The sequence below is a fragment of the Daucus carota genome, chromosome 7, assembly GCF_001625215.2.
Source record: "Daucus carota subsp. sativus chromosome 7, DH1 v3.0, whole genome shotgun sequence".
In the NCBI taxonomy this organism is placed as follows: domain Eukaryota; kingdom Viridiplantae; phylum Streptophyta; class Magnoliopsida; order Apiales; family Apiaceae; genus Daucus; species Daucus carota.
Window position 1 is genome coordinate 8,308,574 of NC_030387.2, and position 9,456 is coordinate 8,318,029.

Genomic DNA, 9,456 nt, shown 5'->3' on the forward strand with positions numbered 1-9,456 from the left:
TTTTTATTTTTGAGAATTTAGCACGTGTACTCTGGAATAAAAAGGGAGCATGAAGATGGTGTTTAAGAGTATCGTATTTGTGCAAAACATATTCCAGAGTGTTGGGTTCGGGTGAAGAAGGGAGCATGAAGATGGTGTTTAAGAGGCTGGCGTTGAGACCATTGAAAATGAAAAATGAGCAGGGATGATAGTGTGGGTTGTGGGCAGAGGAGGGGGTGAAGGTGAGATCAAAGATCTGGGAGATGGCAGCGGGAAGTAGCAGATGTTATGTTTAATTAATTTTTTTATTTTCATTAAGTTGCTTTTGTGGTTGTTGGTCCCAGAGGGCCTTTTTTTTGAACATTTGCAAGTAGTTGCAACTTATTATGCAACTAAATGTAATTTTAAAAAGATTTTTTCGAAGTTGCATTTGTGGTTGCATATATGGTTGCGAGCAGTTGCATATGCAATCTCCGTATTTTTGCAATTATTTTTCCAAATATAGTATTTTTGCAATATGTTTTAAAAAATGACAATATTTTTGCAAAAATTCTTTTAGACTTGGGTATAAATGAAAAAAGCCCTTTATTTTATAAACACGGAAATACACGATATAAATATATTTTTAAAAAAATAAGTATATGTTCATGTAAATATATATATATATATATATATATATATATATATATATATATTATGTACAAATTTGTACATTCGTATACGAGTATAAAGATTTAATATATATATTATCAATAATACATAAAATGTATTTTTTTAAAAATATATTTTAACTAGAATTTATTATAATATTTATATTAAATGTACACGAAAAATACACGACACATTTCAAAATATGTGGTTTAAGATTAGGTACACGAATTCGAAACGGGTCATATATGGGTTATTGAGCACTTTTGCTTGATAAGAAGACTTATTTAATTAATCCTTAACTTAACCAAACCATTCCAAAAGTAATTAAAAGTATATTTGATCATAAATATTGGATCTATAAAACGTATACATACATTGACCTTAATATATCTCATAAATATTGTCATTCCCGGTCTAACCTGTAACATACTAGTCCAAAATCATATTCTCTATAATTGTTTGTTTTTCATAGATATTGTGTTCTAACTTTTGCAATGAGATGATAATAAAGTGATGTGATTCTTGTTGTAAGTTCCAAGTCTAGACAGACTAACAAGAAGTTAGTCGTCTTTACACCGTGAAAAAAGTAAAGACGCAAGATCTAAAATCTAAGATCCGAGACTAGCAAAAACTTAGGCACTGTTTGTGGTTGTTGTTACAGACAGCAACAACAGCTTTTTATTGAAAAACAGGTGAAAAACTGTTTGGTAAATCTAAAATCAGCTTTTTTGAACAGCAGCTTTTAGAAAAAGCATGTCCTCTCATGCTTTTGAAAGAAACTGTTTTCAGCTTTTGCAGGAAGCTGTTGCAAATTTCACCGGAATAATTATTTCTTTTATAATATACCTCAAAATAAGCAAATATCAAAAAAAATAAAAAATTACCAAACAGTTATCTGATTTCTACAACAGCACTTTTTCCACCATAACTTTTTCTAACCGCATAGCAATTTTTAACAGCACTCCCAAACAGACCCTTAGTAATATAGAGACTACACCAAAATTCTACACCAATTTTGAAGAAATAATGAAAAATTACGTTCTAGGATAAGTCATATAGAGATTCACATAATATTTATTATGAGATACTAACAGGAAGTTACGTACCAAAATTAATATTTGTAAGATAAATTTGCAAAGACTCTTTACCACCAATAAAAAATACATGTTTTTAATAGTATAAAATATCAAATTCTCATGGGAGTTTGAAGATTGGATTAGGAGGGCGTGAATCTATTTGAGATCACTCAACGAGCCTACAAGTATCACGCAGAAAAATAAAGGATAAAGAAAGTCCACTAAATAATTTTTTTCACTCATCTTAGCAACTCCACTTTGAATGCTAACCGTTTATCTTAAACCCCAAACCCCACTTAAACCCTAGAAATGGAAACGCAGCAAAACAAACAAGATAACCTCAATCAGAACATGGATAAAGCAGCAGCAGCAGCAGCAGCAGCAGCAGCAGCTTCTTCTTCCGATGACGAAACTAGCGCCGACTATTACTTCGACTCCTACTCTCACTTCGGTATATATGTCATCTCTTCCATTATTCCTCTTTATTTCTCACTCCTCTTCAACTTAACCTGCTTTTCCTCTATTTATTTCGCAGGTATCCATGAAGTAAGTGCTCCAAATTACTTGACCTGCTTTTCTTTTGTGTAACGAATTTACTTCGTTCTACTTGATATCTATTATATACTCTTTTGATCTCTTGTATTTGCAGGAAATGTTAAAGGATGTCGTGAGAACGAAAACTTACCAAAATGTGATTTATAGGAATAAGTTCCTTTTCAAGGACAAGATTGTTCTGGATGTAGGTGCTGGCACGGGAATTTTATCCCTCTTTTGTGCGAAAGCAGGGGCAAAACATGTTTACGCGGTGCGAATTACGGAATCATACATTTTGTTAGTTGTATTACCAACTAGTCTATTGAAATGAAATGTATTTGCAGGATCTCAATTACACACTAATACGTTACAGCATTGCATATTTGCATTACAATTGTCATTTTGCTATTAATTGGACATGTATAGTAGCATCTCCGAGGATATTATTGACAGCTTAAGCTACTCTAAGTATAGGTTGAGTGCTCCCACATGGCTGGCAAGGCACAAGAGATTGTTAAAGCAAATGGTTATTCGAATGGTACCAACCTCATACTTACTTGACAGCTGTAATTAGACCGTACTTAATTTTCAACTGATTCGTTCTTCTCATCAATGCGTACAGTTGTAACAGTTTTGAAGGGGAAGATTGAAGAAATTGATCTGCCAGTTGCTCAAGTTGATATAATTGTCTCTGAATGGATGGGCTACTTTTTGCTGTATGAGAACATGTTGAGCACCGTCTTGTTTGCCCGGGATAAGTGGCTAGTAAGTCCAAGTCCTTTTCTCGTACTACTCATAATTCTGGTTTTGTGTATTAGGATTTAAGAGCTTTGACGTTCACCGCAGTAGGAGACTTAAAATTTATAATGTTCTTTCTCGTATCCATCACATTATAATGTTTTAAAACTCTTAAATTTACTCTAAAAGATCGGTGAGACTCTGCACATAAAGTTGTCAGTCTGTTTAAAAAACTCCTGAAGGTCTCTGAATAAACCATCACATATTCAACTACATATTATACAAGACCTTAAGTTTTATACTGCACCTAGTAATTTGAACTCTTTCTTTTAAGTAAAAGTAGTCCATAATGTAATTGTGTTTGTTCTGTGCTTCTACCAAGAACAATGTAGGTATTGTTTCCGCACTGCGAATTGCTGTTACTACTGAACAGGTCTTCATATCATTCTGTTAATGGTCACTGCTTAAATTTTTATAATAGCCTTTTCTCATTCTTTATTAGGTGGTATGGTTTCATCAGAAAGCTCTGAAATACGGATGCTACTCTATATTTTACAAATTTGTGTCCGGTGTGTATGGGAAGTAAAATCGTCTGTGGCTTTTTGTTGTTGTATCGGGAGCTGCTATATAGCTAAAGTATTTGTCCTTTCAGTTTATTATTTTGTTAAATCATTTGTACACCTGGACTGTCTTTTGTTACAATTATTAATATTGGATACATGGCTCTGTCTTCTTGATCCATGGTTCTTAAAAAGTTCAATATATAATGGCAAGTTTACATGCGTATCTGAGTCCTGCGACAATAGGACTTTTTTTAGCATATGTTATTATTTGAACTAATCTCAAGTGTCATTAACATTTAACAAGTCCTTTTTTTTTTTTTTAATATATATAAGCATAAGAGAACATGACGGCAGAAGGGAAAAGTCCTGTTATATTATTTATAAACATAAGAGAATGTTATATCTTATATAAACTTCCTTGTTTCTGTGTAGACTGGCAATGGACTTGTTCTGCCTGATAGCTCTTCACTCTATTTAACAGCTATAGAGGATGCAGACTACAAGGAAGAAAAAATTGATTGTGAGTTTACCACTTCAAACATATGTCATGGTATTTCTTATTGCATTACTTAATTATTTACTTTCTTGACATTGCTTTGGTCACTTCAGTTTGGAAGAAAGTGTATGGCTTTGATATGAGCTGCATCAGAAAACAAGCCCTGGCAGAACCTGTTGTTGACATAGTCAACCAGAATCAGATTGTCACAGACTGCTTTTTGCTCAAGGTTAGGAATATGTGAAAATTTTAAGTATTTACGTGTATGGCGTAGTATTTAAATATTTCTACTTTTGGTCCTGGAACTATTGTTCTACTTGTAATTATGGTTCTATTTGTCTTTGGCTTTTCTTTTGGGAGAGGGCTGAAGAATGACTCAATATATGTTTGTACAGACCATGGATATTTCAAAGATGACAAGGGATGCTACCTTCACTGCTCCTTTCAAGCTAGTGGCAGAGCGTGACGATTACATCCATGCTCTTGTAGCATACTTTGATGTCTCTTTCACTCAGTGCCATAAGCTGACGGGCTTTTCAACAGGTATGCCTTTTTACATAATTTATTCGACGTAATTTGATTAAAGAAGCTGTTGTAAAAAAATAAATAAATAAGCATTAAATACATATGCAACTCAATTTGTAAGTGTTTGATTTGTTTTTAGCTGTCTTCTTGATTAGTTGGGATTCTTTCGAGTGCAAGATATATAGGTTCTATAGCAGTTCCAGGGATAAATATTTGTTATATAGTGCAATGTAATGCATTTTATCTTAAATCATAACATTTCATTGGGCAGGGCCGAGGTCAAGGGCTACACACTGGAAGCAAACAATTCTATACCTTGATGATGTGCTCACGATATGTCAAGGAGAGACTATAGTTGGGAGCATGGCTGTGTCACAGAACACGAAAAATCCTCGTGATATTGATATTACTATTAAGTATTCATTAAACGGTCGACGCAGTCTGATCTCAAGGACTCAATCATACAAAATGCGCTAATCTAATCTTTTTCCTTTGTGGTAGACTAATTCCGACAACTCATTCCTACAGGAAAGTGAATCTTTGTTGCATCAGATCTGGGGTTGCTTATATGTTTCTTTCAGTTGACTTTGTGACATGAACCAATTGGTTCTCTTTTATTTATCTAAGAGTTGTGATGTAACTAATTGTACATGAATGTTCATTACATTTCGAGATCAATTCCCAAGTTCGCTTCACTTCTTACTCCCTGTCCCATATAAATTTTGTACGAACCACTTTCCTTTTCTGAATGTCCTAAAAAAATGAACCCAAGGGTCCCTTTTATTGATGTCCTATTTCAGGTTTTTTGAAGAAAAAGAATGGGTCCAGTAATGGTCCGGCCATTGAGATCTAAAGCTTTAACAACTTGAGACATTTGCAGAGAGCTTGATTTGTCGGACCAAAAAGCAAGCTACAGTTGGACTGAGTGAATTTTAAGTTGTCAAATCGAAATAGGACATTGATGGCTATTTGACTAACCTTATTTTTTAGAAAAATATACAAAATTATACTTTTTTTCTGAAATGAGTATGTTTTTTTTTTACTAAATAATGAATATACTTAACATTTATATCTAAAAAAATTATAAAATATCATTTTTTTTAAAAAAAAGTAAGCCCCCCTAAGCCAGAGGAATGGTTTTTAGTCAAGAAACCTAAACATAATCCGAATTTAACTTCTACACTTCTTCCAAATCGACAACCAAGAACTACTCCCCCGTCCCTTTTTAATTATCACATTTCTATTTTTGTTGGTCAAATTAACTAACTTTTGACCAAATATTATAAGTCACTCTTTCATTATTTTAAAAAACTGAAAATTGCATCTTAAAATAGATTAAAAATTATTTCCGGTGAAATGTTTTTTTTTATTTTTTCAATTGATTAAATATAAGTCAAACTTTGGTCAATTCGACCGGAACAAAACCAAAGATGACAACTAAAAAGGGATGGAGGGTGTATATCTCAACTTGATTTTTAAATACACATTGAGATAAGTAGGTACTTTATACCTTAGAGCATCTCTAACGACGTTGGCTATAATAGTTGGCTAAATGGGACATATAAGACATTATGTAAAATTTGCTGAACCTGTAGGGCATTTTGCTTCAATGCTATTGGCTATATTGGCTGGCTATAATTTAAAAATAGTATGTTATTAATATTTTAGATTTTTAAAATAGAATATATCAGTTCAATATGGTAATAAATGATGTGCAATCTTTCTTTTCTTCCTACAGACCTGTAAAGGTTCGACAAATTTAGCCATCCATAAGAAGTTGGCTAAAATTATAGACAACAGCTGGGTATGGTTGGAGTTGAGTTTTTCGAATTGTTGACTAAAATTTTGTATTTTTAGTATGCCAACTCATCTTTTAGTTAAGGGGTTTTAATGGTTGGAGATGATCTTAGACATACCTGGTATTGATCGGTCCAAAAACCCCGCTTAGCGCAGGTTCTTGATTTATAATTTGACGATCGTCGATCTAGGTTTGATCCATATATATTGTTGGACAATCATAGATCTAGGTATTGATTTGCATAATTTGGTGCTTGTTGTGGGAAGAAGTCAATCATGAATAATACACATGGTATGATATGAAGAGCAGTGTAACCTTTATCGCTTAAATGAGGGGTTGTCACTTCTGAAAAACAAACTACTCCTTTTGATCTAGCAACCACCATATCATCCACAACTTCGGGACCAAGTCCCCAGACCCTCGGAGCAAGTGCTTGAACTACCACTCTCCCATTTAGGAACACTCAGGATTCTAATACTGAAGACTTAGGGATAATTCCCCTTATTCAGAAATGATACTTAACCTCTCAATTAACAACACAAATTCAATTCCTAATTAGATGTTAATTGCTCTTATAATGGCAAAGAACTTTCACTTTGAGTAGTATTATTTTAGTTCCTCTTTTGCTCTGGCTTTTCAACTATCTTGTATTTCATAGCATCTTTTGAATCTGATGAGACTTATCTATTTTGGCACATAAAAATCCTATTCATGCTTAAATCTCCAAGAATTTTAAAGTGTTGTCCCATGTTTCAAATCTTCATATGAGCTAGACTTGGAAGAATTAATAGCTTCAGCAATGCTAATGGTTTAAAAAATGACCACTACTACTAGTCACAGGCTTAGCCCATCAATGAGTGTCATGGATGTATGACTTTTGACTACAACAAAGCTCATACTAAATTACAGGAAGGTAATGTGATATCTCCCATTATTCTATTCACAGTGATACTAAAATATTCAAAACCCTTGGCATCTTTGAAATAAACAACTAATTGAGTAATATATTATTACTAAGGGTGACCCTATCTTTCTCTTCAGAGCTATGGACAAGTGAATTTAGTGCTAGTGCAGTAATCTCCAGCCCATGCATCTTCATGATGATCTTTCGAATTAAAACATAGACTACTAATTGACAACTAATTAATACATCAACTAGAAAAAATTATAAATAGTAAATGACCTTACCACTATCCGTCTTTCTTACACAAGCGCCCAAGTATAAAGCATCAATAGCTCCATCAAATTCAGCTAAGGCATTAGGTTGCCCAATATAGACCTGCACAAGAAATAGAATTTAATAACTTGAATTAAAAAATGAAGATCTAAATTAGTAATCCTTTTTGTTGCAAGGGTTGTAAGCCATACCATTAGAGCTGTGCAACTCTGATCAAGAATTATCATTCACAATCTAGAAACAAGCACTTCTGAAAATGAGATAGTTAACTGATGCAGTAGAAGTTTAACACTACGTTGAATTTGTTGCCGCCCCCGGACCCCCGCTGTGTATATTTTTATTTTCTTAATTGTTACTTGAGCATGGTGGTGGTTATGGCCTTAAGATCCTTAGATTAATGGTTTATGGTTTTGGTTTTATAAATGTGACTTGCATTTCGTGTTCTTCATTCTTGTGATTCTTTAATCTCGAATGTAACCTGGATTTTCTTATGTAAGTACATTAGTATAGGTTGTATTCAATAATTTAATGTTATGTACTTGAAGATTGAAAGACGATCTAGAAGGAGGAGCAACCAAGGAGAATGAGTACTTGTAATTGTTTTTATATTTTCCAGCATAGATTGACCTAGATTCTTTCATTAGCTTGAAAGGATCATGTAGGACAAAAGCCATAACCAAGCATGTCTACATACTGTACTTTATATATATGATGCATGAGATGATGATATATATGCGCAGTTATAGTGATGCATGCTTAATTAGATTAAAATGTATGAATTAGATATGACACCATGCGATGCTTTTTTAAACAAGATAAAATCTGTAACGACTTTAGATTTTGAAATTTTACAACAACCGTGAGATTCTTGTGTTTATGAAACACAGAATTAATTAAGGATTTTCGGTATTTAATGAGAGGAAGATTTCGTCGGATTTGGGGTTCTTAAGTATAGCCATTGTGCCAACACCTCGGGTCGGGTTTTCAACCAATTAAAGAGTATTGATTTGAAATATTTAATTTAAGGAAAATTTGAGGATCTCTTTATGATAAGATCATGGCCGTTTTAATATAATCCCCAAATAAAATATCAAGTTAATCAGATGCCTTCCGATGATTAATACTCGTCAAGATCTAGATTGAGAAAAGTAGGTTTGCCAAAGCAAAGTGCATTCATCAATTATGGAAAGACGTGATAAGTAAATGTACTTAGTTATTGATTATTGGGTCTGAATTAACTAAACCATCACAATAGGATTGTGGGTTTATAAGCATGGAGTTTGGTGAGATTTATTAGATAAATATGTGCAAGGGGTTGTTCCACCAAAATATCCAAGAGTTAAATTTGATTTAATTGACAAATGTTGTTTACCTAAATAGTCATGTGTTTAGAGTATTAACCCACGCTAACTTAAAACATGGATGAAATATGGATCTTGGCTCACTAGAAAGATCTAAAGAGATGCTTTCCGAATTAATAGTTAGGGCTATTGATTTGAAGAAAATAGTGGGAGATATATGTTATGAATGTATATGATAATCACTTGAACTTAATTTAACCTCCGTATACTAATTTATTTTATGCATTTTAACATTGTAGATATCTAATGGCAAACAACACAAATAACTTTTTTGTGCGATCAGTACATGAGAAGGACAAGCTGACAGGAACCAACGTCCTTGATTGGCATAGGAATTTGAGGATTGCCCTCAGGCAGGAGCGAAAGCTCCATGTCATTGAAATTTCTTCTCCAGCTCCTCATGCTGAGAATGCAACTCGTGCTCAACAAAATGCTTATCAGAAGAATATTGATGATGCGAATGATGTTGCATGCCTCATGCTGATAGGGATGCTTGTGAGATGATTGAACACCTTCAAAGAATGTTTGATGGACAAGTTCGTCAAGAAAGGTTCGACT

General features: G+C 33.4%; 1 protein-coding gene across 3 annotated transcripts; it reads left to right on the forward strand.

Annotated features, from left to right (window-relative positions):
• The first annotated feature begins 1,900 nt into the window (after positions 1-1,900).
• Positions 1,901-5,264, forward strand: LOC108193743 (protein arginine N-methyltransferase 1.1). 3 transcript variants are annotated; one of them, XM_017360551.2, is made up of 9 exons: positions 1,902-2,157; positions 2,242-2,252; positions 2,356-2,511; positions 2,715-2,778; positions 2,863-3,005; positions 3,974-4,061; positions 4,151-4,266; positions 4,433-4,580; positions 4,834-5,264. In XM_017360551.2, exons 1-9 carry the CDS (start codon positions 2,016-2,018, stop codon positions 5,037-5,039), a joined length of 1,074 nt encoding a protein of 357 aa, XP_017216040.1. In that variant the 5' UTR covers positions 1,902-2,015; the 3' UTR covers positions 5,040-5,264. The 3 variants fall into 3 exon arrangements, with proteins under 3 accessions (XP_063938321.1, XP_017216040.1, XP_063938322.1); XM_064082251.1 differs by having other exon boundaries at positions 1,901-2,252; XM_064082252.1 differs by lacking the exon at positions 2,242-2,252 and having other exon boundaries at positions 1,966-2,157.
• The last annotated feature ends 4,192 nt before the right edge of the window (positions 5,265-9,456 follow it).